At 41.5% G+C, this 26541-nt stretch overlaps 1 protein-coding gene across 1 annotated transcript; it reads right to left on the bottom strand.

The window, feature by feature from the left end:
- Positions 1-1130: 1130 nt before the first annotated feature.
- LOC149305377 (COP9 signalosome complex subunit 8-like) lies at positions 1131-21284 on the bottom strand. The gene is made up of 8 exons (XM_089477829.1): positions 21026-21284; positions 14960-15030; positions 13536-13584; positions 11025-11157; positions 8678-8785; positions 7313-7375; positions 5422-5463; positions 1131-2209 (listed from the first exon to the last, which is right to left on the bottom strand). The coding sequence occupies exons 1-8, from the start codon at positions 21113-21115 to the stop codon at positions 2130-2132; spliced, it is 636 nt and encodes a 211-aa protein (XP_089333955.1). The 5' UTR covers positions 21116-21284; the 3' UTR covers positions 1131-2129.
- Between the last annotated feature and the right edge of the window lie 5257 nt (positions 21285-26541).

Genomic DNA, 26541 nt, shown 5'->3' with positions numbered 1-26541 from the left:
ATTGTGAAACCAAAAGTGCCTCCCTGCAACGTGACAGTAGAGCAAATCAGGTAATCATCAGCATCATCTGTAAGTGCAGAACTTTAGAACAAAAGCTGTTTATGTCAAATGAAAGCAATAGTTTAACAAGTGTCTTAGGGGTCCTCTTGTATTCTTTCTCGTTCTTTCCTTAGACATATTCATCCACTAATTTATGTGGTTTGTATTTTTATTCAGTTGCCCCTCTACCCAACATTGTTCCATTATGATAAATGCAACCCACCCTTCTCTGTCCAATTCCCATCACCTAAAATTCCACCTCAAATTTTTTTTTCTAATTCTCAAGGTATCAATGTTTGCTGCACTATTCTTATCCCTACCCTTTATCACTTCCTTTGAACACAACCCTACTCTAAACAAGTTCACTAAAATTAAATATAAACTGACTTGCTTGTTTGGCTAGAAGATTTTTATCTTAAAAAGCAAGGTACAGATCCAGTAAAAATAAATAAAAGTGAGCTTAAGAATCTTACTGGTCCAAAACACACTGCAGAAATAATCCAGTTTGAGACCAGTTTAACTGCTCTGGCTCAATGCTAAGGAATTCTGGGAACTGTAGTTTTATGACACATTGGGCCTTCACTATCAGGGAGCTCTGGTGTCACAATAAACTACAGTTTTTTATCCCTCCAATCCATCTGCCCTGGTCCAGGCCTCCGAGGGAGAGAAGATCTACTGGACTTTCCCCCTTTCCCACTGCCATTCCCTTCTCCTTTGGTGTCTTGTCTCTTTAGATTGTAATCCTAAGGGCAGGGAAATGTCTAATTAACAATTTGTAAGCTACTCTGATAGCCTTTTGGCTGAAGAGCGGGGTATAAATATTGTTGTCATTGTTTTTCCCAGGATTACCTAGCACTGAGACAGGGCAGTTAATCTGGTCTCAACTGTATTATTTCTGCAGTGTGGTTTGGACCACTGTTGAGACAATCCCACTGAGCAGGAACTATTAGATTTGCATTTTGTATACGATTTAAGTCCTGTAGGATTATTACTGCTAGATATAATACCAGGCTATGTGCTGTAATAAGGTCAATGCTAAACACATCTGTGAAAGAAAACAAAAGGAAACTGAATGATGTAGGAAACTGGAGTGGTGTAAACATATTTTAATATTACCAAAATTAAGCTTCCAACTACTTACAGAGCTGAGGCTTAAAACTTTTTTCAAATAAATAATGGATTGAAATCAATGGCTATGCTCATGAAGAGATTAAAGAAACAATGCACATATTAGTGCCTTCTTGCACCCAAGGGAGTCCAAAACATGGTAAGAGTGTACAGTAGTAGTGCACTGGGAGAAAAGTGTCACTACAGAGGCAGACAGCAACCATTTCTGAGAAGCAAGCTATTCAAAGATGATGCTCTGACAGAAAAGAGGGAGGAAAAAATAATGGTGTAGGAGAGAGACATTTAAATGCAAGAGCAGAGGCAAGGGAATGGCAACCTGTTTCCTTCCAACATTAAAAATGGAGGTTGCAATACATATCTGAAGGATCCCAATCTAGCAATACTCTAACTTAAAGTTGCAGTACACATTCAGCCATTTGCACCAAAGGTCTGATTTTCCAGTGATAACAAGCATCTTCCAAAATGTCAGAAGGTCAGGCAGTCTTCATTAGGTAATTAAAAACAGAAGCCAACTGCTGAGATTCCTGGGGAAAATTAACAAGAAAATACCTTTTACTATATAGAAGTCACAATCCAGTAGTTATGGAAAGATTGTTCTTGGGAAAGTCTTTTTTTTCTTTCTGAACACATGCCTTCTTTACTTTTTCAGTGTTTGACATCTGATGCATTAACAGATTTCTCAGTATCCTCACATTTTCAAATAAAGGTTGCTGCCTCCCTCACAACAAAGAGCAAGAATTTAAAACCTAAAACATAATACTGCTATGCACCTGGTTGAAAATTATGGAAGGTAAAGTGAACCAAAACTTTGCTTCAGCAAAACACAGACAAAGTTGTAATAGAAAATTATGTTTTACCAGCATATTCCATAATAGTGCATACATTGCAACATTCAACAGGATAAACATAATGTCAAAAGGGTCTAGAAGAACACAGGTCTGATGAATGAGTGAGTCGAGTTCTCAGTTTTCAAGGAACGCAACGTAGTCAGTTAATCGGGCCAACTGCTGTTCATTAGGAATTGGTGGGACTGCAGCAGGTTCTAAAAAGAAGGCAGAAAGCATAGTGAGTATTCTTATTATTAACCATTAGACATAATCACTGTCATCATCATCATCATCATCATCATCATCATCATCATCATCATCATCATCATCATCATCATCATCATCATCTCCTGCCTTTTCCCCAGCCTTTTAGAATTATAAATAGAAACCACATACATCTAGTGACAAAACATAGCAATATTTTGCCCCTCAAACCTTGGGGCATACTGCCTGTATATGATTAGTAAGCACTTTTTTAAAATCTGTAACATTGGCCCCATACAGACAGGCCAAAATAAAGCTGCTTCGGGTCACTTTGGAGGTATGCTGTTTCAATCACCGCTATGATCTTTGGGATAGCGGTATATAAATAAAACAAATTATTATTATTAATTATGCATGCGTACTAAGAGTCCGGAAGCCACGCCAAAGCCACAATCCAGTCCTAAGGACTAGAGCACAGCTTTGGCGCAGCTTCCAGATTCTTAGTACGTATGCATCATTGAAACAGCATACCTCCAAAGTGACTCGAAGCAGCTTTATTTTGGCCTGTCTGTATGGGGCCTTAGGCGCGTTACAGACGCGCACAAAGTACGTGCAGAGCGCGTATTAGGGTTAGGAAGGGCACTTCCTGATGCCCCTAATCCTAATACGTGCGGAACGCGTAGAAAATGGCAGCGCCCTATACACATGGGCGCCGCCATGACTATGTCATGACCGCACCACCGCCAAACGGGGCGGCGCGGAAGTAATGTAGTGGGGCCGTGTGAGGGCGCCTGGGGCACCCCTTCCGCGGCCCCAGAAGGAGCTCCGTTTCAGAGCTCCTTCCATGATTTGCGTCGCTGGCACAGCCTCTACACGGATGCGCCAGCGACGCAAATGAGAAAGGGGCCAAGCGGCCCCTTTGTCCGCTTCCCCACAGCCTGGAAAGCGGCAGATTGGGGCCTCAGAAGCTGCCGCTGTGGCAGCAGAGGCCCTGATCCGGCGGGGAAAGGGCCAGTTACAGGCCGCCCCACACAGGCGGTCTGTAACTCGCCTTAGAGAATCAAATCTGTACTTTAGGGATGTAACTAAAACAGTGTCTTTCATGGTCACATGGTATGGAACTTTGCAAATGTTGTTGTTCTACGCCTTCAAACAGTTTCTGACTTATGGTGAACCTATCATGGGGTTTTCTAGAGCAGAGTTTGTGATTTGCCTAAGGTCACCCAGTGCATTTCCATGGCTGTGTGGGGAATTGAACCCTGATCTCCAGAGTTGTAGTCTGATAATCAGACCACTACACCATGCTGGCTCTCTAACTCTGCAATACCTAGTGGGAAAATACATTTTGTGTCTTTTTGAAAGTCTGCAAGAATTTGTGCTTGCTTGGTACTTAAAAGTTTGCATTCTTGGATGCTTTCTCTATCAAGGTGAAAAACCTACTACCACCCCCGCCCAGGTCTTACATTTACCCATGAATAACCTGGTCCACCCTGCCAAACTCACCCCTCCAATTTGATACACATCCTACTACCCTCTCCCCCAAAGCTACTAACTATGAGGAATGACTGATCAGTGTCAGCATCACTAGAAGAGGGGGTGAAGAGAAGACTCTACAACTCCTTCCCCCAAAATTCTCACAAGAGCACTGTTTCCAGCCAAGGAGTGGTGTGTTATGAGGATCTTTGGGGAAGAAATGAAACGCCTTTACTTCATCCTGTCCCCCAAAGATCCTTATACGGATACAGAAAGATCCCCACTCCTTCCAACAAGGAAAGAACTGCTGCTGGGAAATCGAAGGCTTTCATGGCCAACATCCATTGTTTTATGTGTATTTTTCGAGCTATGTGGCTATATTCTAGAAGAGTTTATTCCTGACGTTTCGACCGCATCTGTGGCTGGCATTTTCTCTGAAGATGTGGGCGAAATGTCAGGAATAAATTCTTCTAGAACATGGCCACATAGCTCAAAAAACCCACATAAAACTGCTGCTGTGTTTGTGGATGTATAGGAAGAGCTACGTGCAAGTCAGTATCCTATGTAATCCCCTGGGCTGAAAACCTTGTGTCCCTCTGATTTACAAGGATTTAAATACCATCACAAAATTTTACTTCATGTTAACCTTGTGCCAAGAAACTATTGCTTTCACTGAATCACCATTCCTTATACTTGCATTCCTTACATAATATGACACATGTAGTTCTGAGGAAAGTTTAAACAAACAAGCAAACAAACACTCATATTTCAAAAGAACTACAGTTTGAGTTTCCTTTATCCTTAATGCATGGAACCAAGAATGTTTCAGTCTTCGAAATTTTTTAGATATCAGAATACCTGTCCTTGTATATTTGTACATAATGAGATATCTTGTACATAGGTCTCAAGTCTAGACACAAAAGTAATTTATGTTTTAAATACACCTTATACACACAGCCTAAAGGTAAGTTTATACAATATTTTAAATAATTTTGTACATTAAACAAAGTTTATGTACATCAATTCATCAGAAAGCAAAGGTGTCACTATCTTAGCTACCCATGAAAAAAAATGGTTTCTAGCATATTTCGGAATTCCAAATAAGGGAGAATGAACTTGTATACACTTGTCCCTACATATTCACTAGGGTTAGGGGCACAAGACCCCTGTGAATATGGAAAAACCACAAATAACAAAAACACCATGTTTTTACCTGAGAGGACATCTCTCTAGGAATCTCTAGGTCCTGCAGTGCAACTCCGTGGTCAATGTCCAACAGACACTGACCATAGAACTGCACTGGAGGAGCTACAAATGCCTAGTAGAGTATTCTCTTTAGGAATCTCTAGGTCTTTCAGTGCAACCTTTGGTTAAAGTTGACCATCGAGTTCCACTGGATAAGTTAATAGAGAGAACATATTAATCAAATCCGTGAATAATCAAAGCCGCAAATATGGAGGGATGAGTGTATATGAAAAGTAGCCCAAAGATTGAACGTAAATCTTGAAAAGAACAAGATGGCTGGATCCACTTGTATGTGGATATGATGGGTCCAGAATAGAACCTAACAGCTATTACTTTTCATTCCAGCAGGTGGCCAATCGAGACACAAAGGAAAAGCATGCTTTCAACTGGGAGGGGGGGATCAACCTCCAAGTTTTTGCACCTCTTCGTATCTCTCTCAGATTTCATTTAGATTCCACAATAATTGTGGTCTATTTTTAGATAGGCCAGAAATATAAACACATACCTGATAATGGGTGAAATCTATTAAAGGCAGGCTCTTGGGGACCTAAAATACATACACACAAAATGTATTATAATTTTTTCTTGGAACTCCAACATTAACTATACATTTCTATATGTTAACACCTAATTTTGCAATGAAACTTGTAGATCCTTTACTGATTGTTTCCTGCATATTGCAAGCTCTGTGTTCAGTAAATCAATCCAGGTTCTGGCTAGAAAAAAATGCCTTACCAAATTTTGCCTACATCTCTAAAACTTTATTTACCCGATCTCAAGCACTCTGCATTACAGCCAATATGAATGGAGTGATAATAATTATAGCAGTACTTAAATAACATTACATAGCACAAGAGTAACTTAACGATAATAGACGGCAATAATTTTAAAAAATAAAATGGAAGTACTCTACAAATCTGGAGAAATACAAAGCATCTAGTCTTGTTAAGAACCAGTGCTTAAGAATATGAAGGTAGATACTAAAAGTGATATGAATACGTAATTATATTTGTTTCATTTCCAGTTGTTGGTGCTTGACCACTTTACATTTCACTTTTAAGTTAAAGGTTTTTAGTTTTAGAGCTTCATTCCCTTTTTGATAATTTAAAAATAATTTTCCCCAGAGTGCACCAGATTAACAATGCTTTAGACTAAACAGCTATCAACACACATACACATGCATAAATCTCACAGGCACAACATGAACAATTACGTTTGCCCTTATATTTAAACAGTCATGTCTTCAAGTCACGCTGTAATTTTTTTCATTGACGCTATTTTAAAAAGAGAATGGAACACCTTTGAAGTGAAGGATGACTTACTCTATGAGCAGCAATATTTTAGCATTTCTAGATATTAAGAGATCCAGCAGTGTGGTGGTTTGTGCACATAAGCATTCCTCCCCATTTCCAAGAGTGGTAATCTATCTTGGATTTTGTGAAGTCAAAGGCTTTCATGGCCAGTATTGATAGTTCTTTGTGGCCATGTTCTAGAAGAATTTATTCCTGACGTTTCACCAACATCTGTGGTTCTGAAGATGCCAGCTACAAGTCCTGGCAAAACATCAGGAATGAACTCTTCTAGAACATGGCCACATAGCCCGAAAAACCCACAAAAGCTATCTTGGATTTTGTGTGATGATCAAGCAATCTTAGCTGAAAAGCAACTGTCTGCTTATATAAAATGGTTCCTGTGTTCTGTAGAGAGTTCACTCCAATCTATATCACACCTTTCTTAAAAAGTAGCTTAGTTTTTAATTTTATTTTTTTAAAAAACATGTCAGCAAGAGCACTCCTGTGTGCCAAAGGAAAAGCAGTAATATAAAAAAGGAATAGCAAACATACACTAGAGGTATTTTATTTAGTTTGGAACATGCCATTTTCTGCCAATAAGCAAAGTACATAACAGCGTATGTGTTCTTGTCCTTTACTCCATTAAGACAGGACACTAGTTTCAGTTAGCGAACAAGAAAGAAAGAAGCACAGAACCCATTTTATGCTGGGTGGTACTTCAAAATGTCAACTCCATTTTATTCAGGCATGTCAGTTAAGGTCACTGAAAAAGACATTCAGCTGAGTCTTTTGCCCAGAATTCAAGAAAGTTTAAGGCACATTGTGTTTGCTTCCATCTAAAAGTTTCACATTCTAAAATGTTTGCTTAATTAAAGCTGCCTGTGCCCATATCAAAAGAGGACCAACTCATGCTTCTGACATCATGTTTTCTGAGTATCCCCTGCTGTTTAAAAACGTTGACTCTAGTTGCGTGCAAATACTAATTATATTTCAAACATTTTACACTGAAGGCAAGCAATGCAAAGTAGATCAAAAGTGCCATGTTCCCCCCTCCAATACTTTCCACAAAAATAAAAATCCTCATGGAACAAGAGCTCCACCTACCTGGCTTCTTAGGCATAACCATGCGAGTTGATGAATCTGCTTGCCAGCCCTGATCAAGTACTCCTATAAACATAATTGAATTTTTTTTTTTACTATTACAGCCTGTGGCATAAAGATTCTTAGATTACAAATAAATTCTAGACTCTTGTATCTCCTTATCTTCTCAGTAAAAAAGCAATAATTCTTACCTTATTATAGCATGATATAATTTTCTTTTTGGTCTGAACTGCACTGCTCAAGCTTCTAATCCATTTGATAATCATAATCAAGATGGTAATAAAAGCTGGTAAAGGTAAAGGGAGTGCCTTGACATGAATGTCTAGTCGTAACCAACTGTAGGGTGCAATGCTAATCTCTGTTACTAAGCCAAAGAGCCAGCGTTGTCCAAGAACTAAACCGGTGGTCATGTGGCCAACATGACTGCACCGAATGCTGTTACCTTCCCACTGAAGTGGTACCTATTTATCAACTTCCATTTGCATGCTTTCAAACTGCTAGGCTGGTAGCAGCTGGGACTAGTGATGGGAGCTCACCCCATCATGCAGCACTCGGACCTCAAACTGCCAACCTTCCAATCTTCAAATTGTCAGAATTGGCATCTTAACCACTAAGCCACCACATCCCTAGTTGTTAATCACCCTGATATCTTTAAACAGGAAAAAGTGGAAGTGTTTGACAATTTCATTACTATTTTAGGTTTTCATATTAATTTGTGTTGTCTAACTGAGGAAGATAGTTCAAATTAAATGTTTTATTTTACCCTGGAACCCTTTTCACCAAATAGGATTTGTTATTATACCAATACAGTGAACTCATTTCTCATAAATAATGCTAAAATTTTATACATCCTATTAACTGATTTATGTGTGAGTAAAGGTGGCTGTCCAAATCCACAGATACTTTATCCACTGATTCAACTTGTAAATATTTTTTAAGAATATAAAATATGAAATCCAAAAAAACTTGATTTTTGGCATTTTATATAAGGAACACCATTATACCAACCCACTGTATTTAATGGAACTTGAGCATCCACAGATTTTGGTATCCACAAGGTGCCCTGGAACCAAATCCAAGTGGATATTAAGGGCATGCATAAATTTCAAAACTATGAATGTGCTCATATGTCCTGGTTCAACAGTGGCTCACTTCTCACTAGAACTCTTAACTCTGTGTAAAGAATCCATCTGATTTTGTTCTGTTTCTAGAACTGCATAAAGATTTGCATAGTTATAGATACTTAACAAACTAAGACGTACCGATATGGTTACATGGATAAAAGAAGTGAGGGGAAGGGACGTTAGTGCAAATCATAATGGAGATCAGTGGCACGATAGGGCAGACTGGTATATGGGTTTTCAGTACCTTTCACTGCTTCCTCTACAGGAAGCCCAACGAAGGCAGCAAAGTCATCTGCACTTATTGAGGTATATGCTTGGGATACCAGCCCGAATGCTCGTCGCCTGGTTGCATCTGCAAGAGGGATAATTATAAAAAGAAAGCATAGTGAATTATTTCAAGAAAATGAGGTGCACTCACAGCAGTACCATAGTACTAGGCAGGCACGAACTTTTATTTATTTTATTTACTTTCACAAATGGCTTGGCCAATATAGCTTTTGTGCCCTAAAGCTCCATTTCCCCTTATATGTCTGGTTCTAAGGTTCCATGCTCAGAAATAGTTCAGCTCTCCTGTCTAACACCATCTATCACTATTAGCTAAACACCACGTAGTGGCTAATTCCTATATGACTTCACTCACCATGTATCACTGATATCATAGATACAACAGTGACAGAATCTAAACCACCCCAAGCGCAGTCATTTAAGGTGTGTGTGTAAACGTCCTTATTTTAATAGAAGAGAAATAAAAACATCAAGAGTATTTAGTGTATAAAAGTATATGGCTTTAAAAGAACAGTTTCTTAAGTGTTACCAATATTCTAGTGCAGTGATGGTGAACCTTTTAGAGGCCGAGTGCCCAAATTGCAGCCCCAAACCCACTTATTTATTGCAAAGTGCCCTGTCCCTCTGGCTTTCCAATAACAAATTCTGGAAAACTCTGTGCTGGGGCGACGGCACATGTGCCCACAGAGAGGGCTCTGAGTGCCACCTCTGGCACATGTGCCATAGGTTCGCCATCACTGTTCTAGTGTAACCTAACTCTAAACTTCAGCTGTTAATCCAAGTAAATAATGGCAGCCCTACTCTCTGCCCTCCTACCAAAGCCACATGCTAACACCCATAAATAAATATATATAATTTATTTCATAAGGTTCAAGTAGACAGAACATAAAAATTCCCAGCCAATCACCAGTGGCCTCCAACATTTCACACATTCTCTGGCACTTCAAAAGCTAAGTAATAATTGTTAAATTTACAGCAATGACACTTTATCCTAATTAACTTTTGCACAAGCTATAGAACACTACAACTTCCTTCTCCCATCCCAGAGCTGTTCTAGTAGGATACTATGGTCAATGGTATCAAAAGCCACTGAGAGAAGAAGAAGGGTCAACAAGGCAGCACTCCTCCTATTATCTATCATACACCTCTGGGGTCAGGCAGATCCTCTTCAGGAAAAGGAACACTACAACTCACCCTCTCAGAGCTTCCCTTACAAAGTGAGATTTTTACAACACCTTGGATCTGCCCAATCAGTCCACTTGGATTGGATCTTATCAGTCATAACAAGCAAGGGTTAAATGTGTATGTGCCAGGATTTTTCCATAATATTTTATATTATGCATTTTATATCACATTTTTGTATTATTCTGCATTGTATTTTTACCTTTTAAGAACTGTATTGTATTTTACAACTCCTGGACTACAACCATTTTTTTAAAAAAGCAGCAAAAACAATATTCTGAGGTAGACTGACTTGTGGATCTTTGTTCACATCATAGCAAACGTGACCAAAGAAACTCTGAGCGTACGCACACACACACATCCCAACACTGCAAGAATGATGGCATTAAGTTCTGCCCATGGATGAACAACTTTGGCGGGTTACAAACAGCCCTCAAGAGGCCGTTTCCCCGCCGCCGCTATTCACTGCGTAGGGAAGCCCCAGCGGCCAGACCGCGAGGCTTCCCCGTGCAGCGAAAAAGGAACGCCGAAATGGCGCTCCTTTTCGAAACGCGGAAGTGGCGCCGCGAGGGGCGGAGCGTGCCCTTGCGGCGTCACTTCCGCCGTGACACATCTGGACGCACATCAAAATGGCGGCGCCCATGTGGATGGGCGCCGCCATTTATGACGCGCTCCGCGCATACTGGGAGGAACAGCCATGAGGAAGGTAAGAACCTTCCTAACCCTAATACGGTCCTTTCTAACCCTAGTACGCGCGGAGCGCAGACTTTATGGCGGTTTGTAACCTGCCTTTCTCCTCAAAGGGCCCAGGAAACATTACAGCCAGCAACCAAGAGTTCCCTGGGCTAAAGACACATCTGGATTTACTGGGTTAACAACACCTGGCACAAATTTCCTTGAATTTATTTGGCTGGAGTTTGGGAAACAGTGTTCACTGAGGAGAGGCTGGATGGCTGCTTGTCCCCAGGAAATGCAACAATCCAATATGCATTGAGCACTTTTTTTAAAAAAAGTAAAAAGATGGGATCAAAACAGAATAAATAATTAACTTTTTTGAGCAACTTCTGTGAAATCACAGATTCATCTTGCAAAGTAAAAAAGGACTATAAGAACGATGTCTATACCTCTAAGTGCTTCCATGATTGGCTGAATAGACTCTGACCACTGATGTGCACCAATTGTTGTATAAATTCCAGGAAAATCTCTCTGCCAGATTCTTTGCCCTACTGCCCAAATTGCACCAAGTTCAGGATTTGCCTGCAAAATAAGAAATGAGTCGCAACAAAGCCATATTTGTTTCATAAATCACAACCTCAAAGCTTTCTATCTACTTTAAGTTACATGAAATAATATTTTCCCCTTGTATAAACCTGTCAGAGATGTGCAACAGGAGAGATTGTATCTGACTGAAAACAGACATAAATCTGTTGGAAAGAAGAAAGAAGCATTTCTGTAATGGATGCTAGGATATGGGATCTATTTCTCCAGAAGTTATTTTTTTGTATCCTTTGCATCTTGTCTTCTGAAGAATTGCTGTTCTTCTGGACTATTATATAATTTTTCTCTATTCTTTCAAGAAAATGATTTCTCTGTTCTTTCCAGAAATATTACCACCTTCTATTGCATTTTTATTTTTTTCAAATTACATGATTGAAATTAGCCATGTTGAGCGATTTATTATGAAGAGCCTTTGTGTCTCTGTCAGAAAGGTGGAATAAGATTAATGCTTGTGTTATTTGCCTTCAAATCACCTACTGATTTATGGAAACTCCACGCATTTCATCATACGTTTTTCTCAAGCAAGGAACACTGTCACTTTGGGTGTTCTTGGGAGAGAACATAGCTTAGAGGTGATTTTGCCAGATTCTTCCTCTGAAATACAGCTCCTAATTTCGATTAGCTGGGATGCGGTGGTTCAGGTGGTTAAGATGCCTAGTCTGTTGATTGTAAGATTGGCAGTTTGAGGCCTGGGTGCTGCATGAAGGGGTGAGCTCCCATCATTAGTCCTAGTTTCTGCCAACCTAGCAGTTCAAAAGCATGCAAATGTAAGTGGATAAATAGGTACCACTGAGATGGGAAGGTAAACAGCGTTCTGGCAATCATGCTGGCCACATGATCACAGAGTAGTCTCTGACAATGCTGGCTCTTTGACTCAGTAATGGAGACGAGCACCACCCCCTATGGTCGGACATGACTTGACAGCTTTGTGAACGGGGAATACTTTTACCTTTAATTTTCACTGGCAGTCTAATGTTCAAGTACTAACAACTAGATAAAATTAAAACTTGCCAGAGGATTTAATACAATTTTCACTGGCTAGGATGCTGGACGCTTAAGACATGTTTCTCCCATAATTTCCAGTGCTTTTGTTGCTCTTATTTATGTCTTCTGTAGCACAGTTCCTGACTTTCATTTTGGCATACAGTACACCCCAAATGGTTCATTACTCTCAGAACTGTGACAATTTCCCACAAATTACCCTAGCCCATGCCATGCAGTGATATGTGACCTTGAAAGTGACCTTCTGCTTTTGTTCTTACTTCTGTGCTTGCTTTTGTCTCCTTCTTCTCTTTGCAATTGAAGCAGAAAGCTTCCTCCAGTTCCCTCTTCAGACCTCACTCCTCTCCTCTCAAGTGCAGTGTGCAGAGGAATGTGCTCCTAGATACCTTCTCTTGTACTTCATTCAAACACAGGTGTCTTTAAGCTTGGAGAGGAGCAGACTGAGAAGGAGGTGGCATGACAGACGTCTCTAAAAATCTGAAGGGATGTCCTCTAGAAAATTGAACAAGCTTGTTTTCAGTTGCTCCAGAAATTGTAACATGAACCAATGGATGCAAATTTCAAAATGAGAGATTTCACCAAAATATCAGGAAAAACGTCTTGATGGTAACAGCTGTTCAATGGAACAGACTACCTCAGAAGATGGTGGACTCTATTTCTTTGGAGGTCTTTAAACAGAGGATGGGTGGCTGTCTCTTGGAAATGTTGTAATTGCGTATTTCCTACATGGCAGAGGTTTGGATTTGTTGTTCACTTCCAACTCTATCGTTCTTGAATTCATAAACACTTTGAATCTGACACATATCCCATTCTTCCTAATGAATTAACTGAAAATCAGGATGCTGTAGTAGTGAGTTGGTAGGGAATGCACATGTGCAGGAATAGCCAGTAAAGATCTCTTATTTTTCCTCCATGACATACTGTAAATACTCTGATCTTTCAGGTATTTTGAACTTCCATTTGTGGAAGGACCAGCCAGCTTGGCTAATAGTCAGGAATTCTGAGAGATGAAGTCAAAAACATCTGAAGTACCAAAGTTTGGGAACCACTGTTCTAAACTATGCAGCTGAACTCTGAAAAATGAGACCTATAAAAAGCTGCATTCTCTCCCAAGAGCACCCAAAGTGTCATACAGGTTTTAATAACAGACCATATAGCTATCACACTCAGGTCTATGAAATACAATATATTTGTTGACACAGTGGCAATAACGCTTCTACACATTAACGCTGAAAGTAGCCAAACTGCTATTCCTGCACCAGCAATAATAAAGGATCTTTTAGCTTATGATTTCAGGAAACAGAACACATACTTTTATAGTTTTTCTCCTTTTTACAGCACTGAAAAGTACTTACAGACTTAATAGCAGGAGGGATTCTTTTCCACAAATATCGTGCATTATTCCTAAAAATATAAAAATAACCCTATAATTTGATAATATTTTCATCAACTAAAGTAATAGTACAGATTGGTCACCGGGAGATCTAGGAGTGACTACATAACACCAACCTTAAAGTCCCTCCACTGGCTGCCTATTAATTTCTAGTGACAGTACAAGGTGTTGGTTATGACCTTTAAAGCCCTTCATGGCTTAGGCCCATCTTACCTACGGGATCGCCTTCTCCAATACAATCTGCCTCACACATTCAGGTCCTTTGGGAAAAATTTACTGCAGCCAGCAAAAGCTAGGTTGGCTGCGGTTACCTGGAGGATCTTCTCCTCTGCCGCTCCCAAGTTATGGAATGGCCTACCAGAGGAGATCCGGAATATTGCTAATCTTGACTGCTTTTAAAAAGTGGCCAAGACGGATATCTTCTGGCAGGCCTTCCCAGATTAGCATCTCAGTCACATCCCATCGACTGCCTACTTTGTTTTAATTTATTATAATAATTTAATCGTATTGTTTTTATTGTACATGGGTGGGTTTGTGGGATATTGTGTTTTATTGTATTTTAATGTTCTTTAATGTTGTCAGCTGCCTTGATCTAATTGGAGAGGTGGGGTATAAATAAAATTTTATTTATTTATTATTATAGTACTGAAAATCCTTACCAATAGGTAGAACTTCTGGCAAAAAACCAGATAGATCCATAAGCTGCAGATGACATTTCCCAAAACAGAAGCATAGTTTTACAATATGAAGTTTCCTGGTTGAATTTTTTTAAAATTCTATCATAAAATAGCACATTTTAGTAATAAATTAACTTTCTTGTTCTACACAGTGTTTATAAACACTGCTTGATCACTAAGTGAACTGTACTAACCATAGATCTTCCAAAGTGCTTTATCTATGGCTAAACACAGGCGGGTTATAGACCGCCGTTTTGAGGCGGTCTGCCGCCGCCGCCGTTTGCTCCGTAAGGGAGCCATCGCAGCCACATCGTGCGGCTCCCTTGCGGAGCAAAAAAGAAGCTCCAAAATGGAGCTTCTTTCTGCGGCGCCCTAATGATGTCGCGAGGCGCCGCTGGCGCACTTGTGACGTCATTAGCGCCGCGACACGTTCGGACGCACCGGCGCCATATTGTACAGACAGAGTCCGTATTAGAGCCAGGGGCGTCTAGAAGAGACGCCCCTTTTTTAAAATGGGACGTCCTGTGGACGTCCCAAGTGCCAGTCTGTAACCGGCCACAAACCAGGAACTCTGTCTTGTTTCTTTCCTAAGAATCCAGATCATGTAAGGATAAACAAACAGCAAAAAATAAATTTATAAGCATACAGCTTGCAACTAAGCGATTTTCAAATCCCAATATCAGAGATATTAAGAGGAATCCTTACTTACATGTCATTATGCAAAAGGTACAAAGCAAGGAGTTGAGCGTAAACAGGTGGAGTTGCTATTCCGCCAGGGGCCTTAAAAAAAATCAAAATAATTTATTCAGATGATACAACACATATAGTCCCGTCCCTCCTTTTCTCACAATACACACGGAGAGTGAGCTGCTTGTCTCGTTTTTATTCATTCTGATTTACATGGTCCCTGGATGCAATTTTAAAATGAAAAGTTGAGTGTACAAGTTTCCCCCCGTTTACAGTTATAGTTCAAGTTGAGGAGCAAATCAAAGAAGCAAAGCTGACATTTCTTCCCAGGTGATAAGGTGCAACTCTCTGCACAGAAGGACAAAGGTTTGCACTATTCTGTAGTAAGACCCTAAAGCACAGAAAGAGGATTTTACAACACTTAAAGCTGGGAAGGTCAGCTTGTCCAGCTACTATGTCAAACTATGCAATTTGGCCTCTGCTGATTTTTTGTAATCTAGTACAGCATCTGGTATCAAACCCAGCATGGTGTGGTGATTTGTGAATTGGATTATGACTTTAGATACAAGTTTGAATCCTTCTCAGCCATAGAAACCCACCGATTGACCTTGAGCAAATCACTCTCTCTCAGACTCAGAGGAAGGAGAAGGCAAACCCTTACTAATAAATCTTGCCAAGGAAACCCCATGATAATTTGAAGACACACAACAACACAACAGCATCCAAGACTCACTCTCAAATTTTGTTGTTAATGTAATGACTGCCTAGTTCCTCCCTACCACTTTACTTAGTAGAGGAAGGGATAGATCCTTAGACAACAAAATATATATTAAATGAGTACCCACTCTTGCAAGCCTTCTATATTTAGTCCAACTTGCTACCTAGTTTAATATAAAAGGTAAAAGTTGTGTATGAAAAGTGGAACATAAATATCCACAAAAAATAAACAGAACCTCATCTTCAAGTTGTATAAAAACCTTACTCCAGCATAGGAGGAATTAGTAAATTTGGCAGTGTCTGTTACAAAAAAAAAGAAAGAAAGAAAGAAAGAAATGCAAGGTTTTGGTCTCAGATGATAACTGCAATCTTTTGCCAGGATCCACCTGAAAAAAATCAGCTGAATCACCTACATTTTCATTAATAATGAATGCAATAAACTATAATTTCAATATCATTTTCCCTCCCCACCTACTTAAAAAAATTAACTTGATAATATAAAGATCTCAAAAACATGCATTTTTGACCTTTTATTAGTCCATAAAAGATATTACACAACCAACCCAAATGGATTTTTTGACCAGTTTCCTATGTCTTTGTGCACTAACGACCATTGTTAAAATTGGAAGTGCAACTTCATTTCCATCCACAAAGGGTTTGTAATTTGTATTGACATCCTAACATATCAATGGCATATATATGTCTGTGCCTGGTTTCCACTCCACCAAATGTATCTGAGGAAGTACACTGAAGTCTACGAAAGCTCATGCTGCCAATTTCTTTCTTTCAGTTAGTCTCAAAGGTGCTACAAGATCTCTCTACATACTGTATTTAATAAACCTGACTCTGAGGTGCAGCAAAGAGGCTGCAATGCTGTGTGCATATTCAACTGGGAGTAATTCAGTGTTACTTACTTAATTTAGAGATGATCTTCAGAGAACTAGGTAACTGGTCCTTGACTTGACATTGTATCTCAGACTGAGATCAGGGACAATTTACTGCTCCTCCTTGAAGCCAGGCTTGAAGCAGGAGCTCCACAGCTGTATTCGGCCCCCAAGGCAGGCTAACACCCAGTGCAATTACAGGGATAATCTTCATATTTAGATTGAATAGAAAGGCATAGGTTCTTGTTTTGACTGCCTAGCACTGAGCTGCTCAGAGATAATGTGTTATTATGTCCCATAGGTCACCTCCAGCCATCCTTGTCTTTCAAAATCCTTACATACAAAGGAGAGCATGGGAACTAGGGGCATCTTGCTCGTTGAACAGCTTCTGACAGATGTGCATTCATGAGCAGCAGTTTATACAGAATTCACTGAATGAAGGATGCAGCCCAGGGTTGAACTTCAGAAAAGGATTTGGGGACTACATTCCCGTGGTGGACACTTTCTTCTTTTTTTATTTCCTGCCTTTCTTCCGATAACAGGGATTCAAGGTGAACACAGCCAAAATCTGTGGTGTATTTTAGCTTACATCTCTTACCACCAATATTTAGGGAAGGCATTTCAGAAGATGGAAAAAAACATACAAAAGGTGGGAAATCAAATGAGAGTGTAATCACATGGAGTATTCTAGAGGGATGGGCTGAGACTCCAGGAAGAGCAAAATCAGATGCAGAGCCTGAGAGAGATTTCTGTGTAGTCAAGAAATACCTGCTTTATCAAAACTTGAGAAATTTCAGGTTTTAGGGCACTCTAAAATTCCTGAAGTAACACTAACCTGCCTCACAACATATATTGGGTTGGGAATCATGAAGTCTTTTGGGTACTACTGGACTGGAGTTTCCATCAACCAGCACAGCCAATGATGAGGAATAATGGGATCTCCAATCTGACAACACCCGGGGGGCCATACAATTCCTGCCACTCTGCTTTGTAGAAGAGTGTTCAAGTACACAAAGATAGTATATGGCATAGGCATTACTTTAGCAGGGCATATACAAATCAGATACCCACAAAGAGCCCTTATTCAAATACCTTCTGGTCATAGTTCATGTACTTACAAGGCTTTCAATTGCTTCAAGTTTGAATATGCATATCGTTGCATGTCAAAAAGTAGTATGTAGGTAGAACTACAATTAATCTAGACCAGGTTGTGAAATTAAACTATACTCATTTGCATTATCCCATTGCAGTAGGATAAAAGCATCCATAGGATTTGAAAACACCAAAACACATAAAAATGAGTATACAACCATAGCTCAGTTAACAAGAGCTTCTGAAAAAGAAGCTCCCTTTCTTTCTTGTCCTCTGTATAACTGAAAGGAATTTTTGCAGCACTGACATGGCAAGATGGTAAAGGAGAGCTGGAGAAACACAGGCTCTTGGTGTCAAGTTGCAGCTGTGTATGAAGTAAACAATGCAATAATGTCTGAGCCTGAAAAGAATCAGATTATGCTCTATCTGATCTTACAGTAGCTGTTGTGTGCCTGCTTACATCAGGCAAGGTAAAAGCTCCAGAATCCCTTAATGGTCTTATATGAATAGCAAGAGAGAGAGCAAAGGGGAAAGTAAATAAGCCTACTCACCAGCTAACCCAGCATGTTATAAAAGTACAGATCTGGAAGTTTAGCCACCAAAATGAACATTATAAGAAAAATGAATCCTGATAAAAGGAAATAATCCCTGGATGCACTATGAAAGAAGCTGTCAAGGCACCTCAAGAAGATTTTAAGAAGTTTTACTCTGATGAAATATGTTGGACTGCTCTTTTCTGAGTGTGGAATAAAACCTATTCCTATTTTCTCCATGGTCCACAACACACTGCAGAAATAATCCAGTTTGAGACTGCTTTAACTGCCCTGGCTCAGTGCTAGGGAATCCTGGGAATTGTAATTTACTGAGGCAACAGAGTTCTCTGACAGAGAAGGCTAAATGTTTCACAAAACTACAGTTCCCAGAATTCCCTAGCATTGAGCTAGGGTAGTTAAAGCAGTCTCAAAATGGTTTATTTCTGCAGTGTGTTTTGGACCAATATTATGGTCTCCAGGACCAGATTTTTTGTTAAAGATGTAATGACCAAGAACACATTTACTTGGCTAACCTAGTCATACCTGTATTTATGCAGTTTGTTTTCATAACAGCCAATGACTTTGATGCTTTAGATGAGGTTCCCAAGTGCTGTTGTTTTTGTCCAGATGCTGTCCAAGACCATCAGACTGATATGTTTGGAGACCACATTACTTCAGACCATTCTCTGGATAATGAAATTGCTCACTTCTTTTAAATTCTGCTTCATCATTCCCAAACCTCCTCTGCAAAGAAGAGCTCCATCCTTCCCACTGGCCCCTCTGCCACTACACACTCATTTGCTTCTTCCTCAAAGCCATGGCTTCTCTTGTGTTGTTTATGAAGCCACACGCATCCCAAGCTCTTATGCTATGTGCCAATTTCATCCCTCCATTCTCAGACAAACCACGAAGCACCTTTCTCCACCCATGGCCTTCAAAAGCTGGAGAAAAAGGGATGGGATCCTTCCTCATAGGTGAGCTGCACATTCCAAGGTTAACATAACTACTAGACACATTTGAGTTTCTCCCAAATCCAAGGAAGAAAGGGTCATGGAGTTTCTCTCTAGATACTCTCATCAGATTGATTGATCACTTACTGTAAGTCCATTTTGAAAGTCTGTCAAGAGGCAAAAGAAAATGTGACAAAATGCTCACAAATAAACAACTACAAATATACCATTTAGAGAGAACTTTGTTGTTGTTGTGTGCCTTCAAGTCCTTTCCAACTACTGGTGATCCCGAGGCAAACCTATCACAGGGATTTCTTGGCAAGAGTTGTTCAGAAGCCACTGCCTTCCCCTGAGGCTGAGAGATTGTGCCTTGCCCAAGCACCATGGGTTTACATGGCTGAGCTAGGATTCAAACCCTGGTCTCCAAAGTCATAGGCCAACCCTCAAACTATTACACCACATTGGCTCTCACTGTATACTAGACACCTAGTTCTCATGCAGAACAACAGGGGAAATATGCTGCCAGCAATTACAGCACATTATACAGTAAGGTTGGGAGCTGCACATGGATCAATTCATCCCACATATACATGATCCTGCTTGCTTGCAAAGCAACTAATGCAAAAAAAAGACTATGCAAATATAGCACAGAACTAGGTGTCTAGTATACAGTGAGAGCCAATATAACACAGAATAATAGGTCTCACGTAGAGTGACTATGGCCTGGCCCTCTGTATAACTGAGAACACAAATGTCTTTTAACCACAGCAGCTGTGTTACCAAAACTATGCATCTTGGCTCATCACGTATTGTATGGGTGCTGTATGTAGAGAGACCTTGTAACACCTTTGAGACTAACTGAAATAAAGAAGTTGGCAGCATGAGCTTTCATAGATTTAAATCTACTTCCTCAGATGCATTTGGTGGAGTGGAAAGCCAGGGGCAGAGCTATATATGCCATTGGTGCGTGAGAATGTCATTGGGACGGGTGCTGGTGTGTGCAGCCCAGTTATTCTCACTTTGCACCTCCTCTCTAAAGAGACCTCTCAACTAATCCTTTTAACACATATGAATGCACGAACTGGAGAGCCTGGCTTGATACTGTGTTGTTGTTGTTTCCAATTTATGTCGACCCTAAGGGGACCCTATTATGTGGTTTTCTTGGCAAGATGTGTTCAGAGAAAGTTTGCCATTGCCTTCCCCTGAGGCTGAGAGAGTGTGACTTGCCTAAGGTCACGCAGTGGGTTTCATGGCTGAGCTGGGAATCAAACCCTGGTCTCCAGAATTGTAGTCCAACACTCAAACCACTAGACTACACTGGCTCACACTGTATACTGGACACCTACTTCTCATGCAGGACAAGTTGTGTCATTTCCAGTGTCTGGTGACCCTAAAGGGAACCTATCCTGGGGTGTTCTTTGGAAGAGTTGTTCAGAGGAGGTTTGCCCTGTCCATCCTCTGAGGCTGAGAGAGTGTGACTTGCCCAAGGTCACCCAGCAGGTTTCATAGCCAAGCTGGGAACCAAATCCTGGTCTTGGGAGTCACAGTCCAGCTGTCAAACCACTAGACTACGTTGGCTCACACTGTATGCTAGAGACCTAGCTCTCAGGCAGAACAAGTTGTGTGCCTTCGCGTAGTTTCTGATGACATTAAGGCGAACCTCTCATGAGGTTTCTCTGGCATGATTTGATCAGGGAAGGTGTGCCTTTGTCTTCCTCTGAGGCTGAGAGAGTGTCAAACAGAGTCTGGATGGCCTTCTGTCACAGGGGATGCTTTGATTGGGAGTTCCTGCATGGCAGAAAGGGGCTGGGCTGGATGTCCCTTGCGGTCTCTTCTGACCCTGTGGCTCTAGGCCTGCTGTCCCTGGTCCCTCTGTGCTCAATGGGCTCCAAATGGAATGCCCTTCCCTTACCTCCAGCTCCTGGGTCTCGCACTGCTCCAGCAGCTTCCGGTATCCGAAGGCGCTGCTCGCAGCACCAGCAGCCATCACAGCCACTGGCATCTTCGCTCCTTCTCCTGCCCTGGGGAAGCGGGGAGAAGAAGGGCACTTCCGGGAGGCGGAGGGGGGGCCCCGTCGCGCTCTTTCTGCGTCACTTCCGGTCCTCAATCTCTGACGTCATCCCCGCACATCGTTTCCAAAACAGTACGCGCACTGCAGAAATACACCAATCCACTTTTGAGGCTGCCCTGGCTCAATGCGAGGGAATGCTGGGAAGTGTAGTTTTTGCGAGGCATTTTTGAGCCTTCTCTGTCAGAGAGAGCTCTGGTGGGGCCACAACAAACTACATTTCCCAGGATTCCCTTGCACTGAGCCTTGACCGCAGTTTAAAGAGGCCTCAGGCTGGATTATTTCTGACCACAGACACAGAGGCTGCATCCACACTGGAGAAATAACTCAGTTTGGCATCGCTTTAACTTTTTGTCTGGCTCAAGGCTATGGAATTCTGGGAGTTGGAGTTTCTGCTCTGCTCTGGGCCCCACGGCAAACTCCAACTCCCAGAATTCCACAGCCTTGAGCCAGACAAAGAGTTAAAGCGGTGCCAAACCACGTTATTCCTCCAGTGTGGATGCTGCTAGACAAAAATACAGGGCTGGGTGGGGAGGTTTCGTCTCAGAATAGGGTGGCCAGGTGTTTCCTCACCGCAAAATGGAGGACAGGACCAAAGGAAAGCTAAAAAAACCACTCATAAAAGTATCAAGTCCATGTTTAATCCCGATCCAAAGGGAGGATGTTTTGTCATTCCTCCTGGTCTGGACAGGAGATGGAAATGGAGGGCATGTCCTGGAAAAGGAGGACACCTGCTTACCCTTTACTCAGTGGGCTCCTTAGTGATGCTCCCGATGGAGGACATTTGGGAATCCCTCCTGGAAATGGAGGGCATGTCCTGGAAAAGGAGGACACCTGCTTACCCTTTACTCAGTGGGCTCTTTAGTGATGCTCCCGATGGAGGACATTTGGGAATCTCTCCTGGAAATGGAGGGCAGGTCCTGGAAAAGGAGGACACCTGCTTACCCTTTACTCAGTGGTTTATGTGGGTTTTGGGGGCTATGTGGCCATGTTCTGGAAGAGTTGATTCCTGACATCTGTGGCTGGCATCTTCAGAGAATGCTGGCATGGCAGTGAGGGGTATATATACTGTGTGTGACCCTTGGTTGAAAAGAAGTGATTTACATGTTAATCTCTGCATTGGTCTATTGCTGAATGGTGTGGGAGGATATGCAAGAAGGATTTATGTCTATTTAATTAGACTTTGGTTTGCTCCCAAGCTGTTTTTTTTCTTAAGACACACACACAGAGAGAGAGAGAGAGAGAGAGAGAGAGAGAAATCTGCCAGTGGAAATGTAGTTCATTATCACCACACAAAATAGTCTCCTATATATACTGGAGGGAGTGACCAGGCAGGCCCAGCTCCACCAGGGCTAGCCTGAAGAAGAAGAGCCCTCCCTCCAGTCCAGAGAAGAACCACTGGACCTCATCTCCTTTCCCTCCATCATTCCCTTCTCCTTTTGTGTCGTGTCTTTTAGGTTGTAAGCCTGAAGGCAGGGAACCGTCTGGTTAAAAATAATAACTGTAAGCCACTGATAGCAATTAGGGCTGAAGGGCAGGATATAAATACCCTAAATAAATAAATAAAATGGAAAATCAAGGTTTGCTATTTGGAATTTATACTTTTTAAGAATATTTTCAAGCCATGTATGCTTGAATCCGTGTATAAAAAAATCAGTGTATAAGGAGGGCCGACTGTATTATCTGAAAAACTGGATAGATGGAAACAACATAATTACTAAACAAGAACTGCAAAGTTTGATAGGTTTGGAACAATTCTATAATGTGAATCCCCAGGAATTTAAATGGCTAGTTCAGGGAAAGGAAAGTCAAAACAGTGGCAGACGCTGCTAAAATGGTGGATGAAATAGTCTTAATTAAAGGAGATGACCGGGGGATGACAAAAAATAAGGAGGGATCTCAGTGGAAACACAAACAGGACCCCAAAACATGGAAAACCACTAAAGAGAAAAGTAGTGAAGAAAAAAATTATAAGCCCTGGTACCACAATAAGAATGAAGCTGAGAGAAAAGATGGTGGGTTGAGAGAGTGTGACCCTGACACTCATAAAAGAGACAGTTGGTGTAAGGAAGAGCAACCAAGAACCGGTGACAGATTATGTTACGAATGTGGAAAACCAGGACATTTCAGACACAGCTGTCCAAAAATTCATAATAAAAATGTAAAATCAGCTTATTGCTTAAGAACGGTTAGACCTACAGATAGAGAAGGTGGTAATAGAGAAAGGGCAGAGCCTGCAGTTACCATGAAAACGACAGTTGGAAGACCAACTGACAATTGCGAGGCCCATTGTCCCAAGTCATGTCTATTGATCATAGCGGTATACCTCATGAAATTGAGACCAAAGATCATAGAGAAAAGATACCAATAAATAAATCATATAGGTGGGCCTTCCGTGACTCAGGGTCAGAAGTGTGCATAATCAAATCACACTTGATACAACCCCAATATCTGTGCCCAAATGACCAGGTATTTATAAAAGAGCTAGCTGGACCTGCGTTTTCAGTGCCAGTTGCTACATTAAACATAATATTTTAGAGGACATGAACTGCAATGGCGATTTGCAATCTATGATTCCATTCTGACAGACTGTCTATTGGCAGTGATCTAATTAGACACAGTCAGAGGAGGGAAGAATTAGAAAAATCTTCCAACTGTAGTAACTTATCTTTTTTTATTTGTACCCAGTCTTTAATCTAATCGAGACAGCAGGCATGGTAATATAATTTAAAATTTGGCAGCCCTAAACTTCCTTTTCCCTTACTGTCCTGTAATGTTTTTAATCTGACCCTTGGTTTCTTTTTATTTCATATACATTTAATTAGGTCCTTATCCCATTCTTTAAATGGCTTATCACTGGATATAATAGGGAGGTTTTGAAATAAAAATAATACTTTAAGAGTGATGTTCATCTGTATAGCTGCTATTTTCCCAAGCCATGAAATTTGTTTCCCCAATTTTGTAAATCTTTTTTTAAATTATTCCATAATGGTATATAGTTGTTTTTGAATAAATCAGAGTTTTTATTTGTAATGTACACACCCAGATATTTGACCTTACTTTTTATTTCAAAATTTGAAAGGGCCTTAAGTTTTGCACAGTCTTTTTGCTTTATATTCAGGGGTAGAATATTAGATTTATCCTTGTTAATTTTTAGACCTGCATATTTCAGCTTGTTCACATTAGGGTTATGGGTGGCAAAGGGCATGGATTCAGACTTTGATATCCCAATCCACTCTGTCTGTTCTTTGCACTGGCTTCAATACAAGTAATAGTCCCCATGGTAGAAGATAGGAAACTCTGGCCCCTTGGGGTTAATCCTGATTGCTCCAGGTCCAGGTTTTTTTCCTTTCCAAAGAAAATCTCTCCCACTATCTGCAATCACTTATTTTGGTTAACAACAGGAATTCTTAATGTCTGCCAGTTTTCCAGCGATGGAGGTGGAAACATCCTATAATATGGGTTGAATCCGTCTCTTGCTCAGAAAAAGGCAGGAAAAACAGACTTGAAGGAGTCAATGCCACCCCCCACCATCGCTCAGTCTTTTTCCTGCCTCGCTCCGAGTAGGCTGTGTTTTTCCTTTTCTCCCCCTTCCTTGACTTTGTCTTAAAGGCTTTAATAATTCTTTTAATATTTATTCTATTCTTCTTATATTCATGATCTGTTCTCTCCTGCTTTGGCAACTACCTGCAAAAACAGCTATGATTTCTTTAGTCTTGCTCTATCCTTTTGACTTAAACAAAGCCAGGCAGGGAGAGGCAGTCCAGAAGCTGCCTTGCATTGCCAGTTTTAAAAGAGTTTTTGGCTTGCATTGCCAGTTTGAAAAAGACCTCAGTTGCACAGAAGTGTGAGTGGAGAGTTTCCCTCCAAAACCAACTGCCACCTCCTTCCTCCATCATCCACTCGGATTGAGGGGATCAGAGAGGGTTATAGAGGGTTTTCCCCATCTTCCCTTAGTTGGATATTTCAGTCACTCCTTTGGGGACATGTGTCTAAACAATTTATTTATTGTGGTTCCCTTTTTAAAAGAAGAGGCAAAGCTGCAACTTAAGGTGCGGCAGCCATTTTGATTAAGGACACCAAAAAGAACAAACGCCTGCTGCTTCTTCTCCAGTCTGCCTCTGTTAAAACAAAACAAAATATTAACTGGAGTTCATTCCTCAGAAGAGGAATGTGATCTGAATAAATAAATAAATAAAAATGAGGGCCTTTCAGTAGCTCCTGAAAGCTCCTGAAACCTCTTAGACTTTGCAGACTGATGAGCTTTTATTATTATTGCATTTGTTTTTATATTATTGTATAAGACAATTAATATATTGGGGTTTAATGACACCTCTGAGCAGTTGAAGCTGGATGATCCTGATCTTCCTCAAGGGAAGGATTTTCCTCCCCCTAGGCTTGCCATATCCCGCCTGGGGGCGGGACTTTCCTGGTTTGGGGCGGGTCCGCACGGTCCCGCCCCGGTTTGCCCCCGCCCCCGGGCAGGATGTGGCAAGCTGAGGGAGGCTTTCAGTTGCTGCTTGGGCCTCTGCTCCCCGCCGCGATCGCGGCGAGGCCAGAGGCCCAGGCGGCGACTGAAAGCCTCCTTAAGGCGGAGGCTTTCCCGCGCCGCTTGGGCCTCCGCTCCCCGCCGCGATCGTGGCGAGGCCGGGGGCCCAGGCGGCGACTGAAAGCCTCCTTAAGGCGGAGGCTTTCCCGCGCCGCTTGGGCCCCCGCTCCCCGCCGCGATTGCGGCGAGGCCGGGGGCCCAGGCGGCGACTGAAAGCCTCCTTAAGGCGGAGGCTTTCCCGCGCCGCTTGGGTCTCCGCTCCCCGCCGCGATTGCGGCGAGGCCGGGGGCCCAGGCCCTGAGGGAATCCTTCACTCAGGGAGGCTTTGCCTCCCCGCCTGGGCCCTGGGCCTCGCTGCGATCGCAGCGGGGGCGGAGCCCAAGCGGCGAGGGAAAATGTAGGACAAAAATTTCAAATGTAGGACACATGTTTGTGTGTCCTACATTTGAAATTTTTGTCCTACATTTTTCCCGGTTTCGAGGTCCGTAGGTATGGCAACCCTACCTCCCCCCTCCAAGTCTGGGCCTTCAACACCAAATACTCTATTTCATACAGATTTTATGTAAGTCATAAGGCTTCCATAGCTTGTTATTGTGAGACCAAATCCAATAGCTGTTTGTGTACAGACACACACACACACACACCTCAATTTGTCATGGGAATCAACAGATCCCACTTGTGGTAGCTAGAATTTGTGCTCAATAAAGTTGTCTCTGCTATTTCCATTTTTTTCTAAAACTATGTGTGGCCTACAGAACTTATCAAAAACAAGCAAACAAAAAAACTTGAGGTCAAAATAAATTTCTGCCAG

The sequence above is a fragment of the Sceloporus occidentalis genome, unplaced genomic scaffold, assembly GCF_023333645.1.
Source record: "Sceloporus occidentalis isolate IW3139 unplaced genomic scaffold, rSceOcc1.0.p SCAF_12, whole genome shotgun sequence".
NCBI classification, from domain to species: Eukaryota; Metazoa; Chordata; class Lepidosauria; order Squamata; family Phrynosomatidae; genus Sceloporus; species Sceloporus occidentalis.
Note: the sequence above shows the minus strand (reverse complement) of the source record. Positions and strands in the feature narration are given on the sequence as shown.

What these genes read in the sequence shown, in the direction of transcription:
- LOC149305377 (XM_089477829.1), bottom strand. Translation starts at nt 21,115, where the DNA reads ATGCCAGTGGCTGTGATGGCTGCTGGTGCTGCGAGCAGCGCCTTCGGA. An exon ending in TACCTTTTGCATAATGACAT is followed by an intron (nt 13,585 to 14,959) that starts GTAAGTAAGGAT and finishes TTATATTTTTAG; the next exon opens with GAATAATGCACGATATTTGT. An exon ending in AATCATGGAAGCACTTAGAG is followed by an intron (nt 8,786 to 11,024) that starts GTATAGACATCG and finishes TCCCTCTTGCAG; the next exon opens with ATGCAACCAGGCGACGAGCA.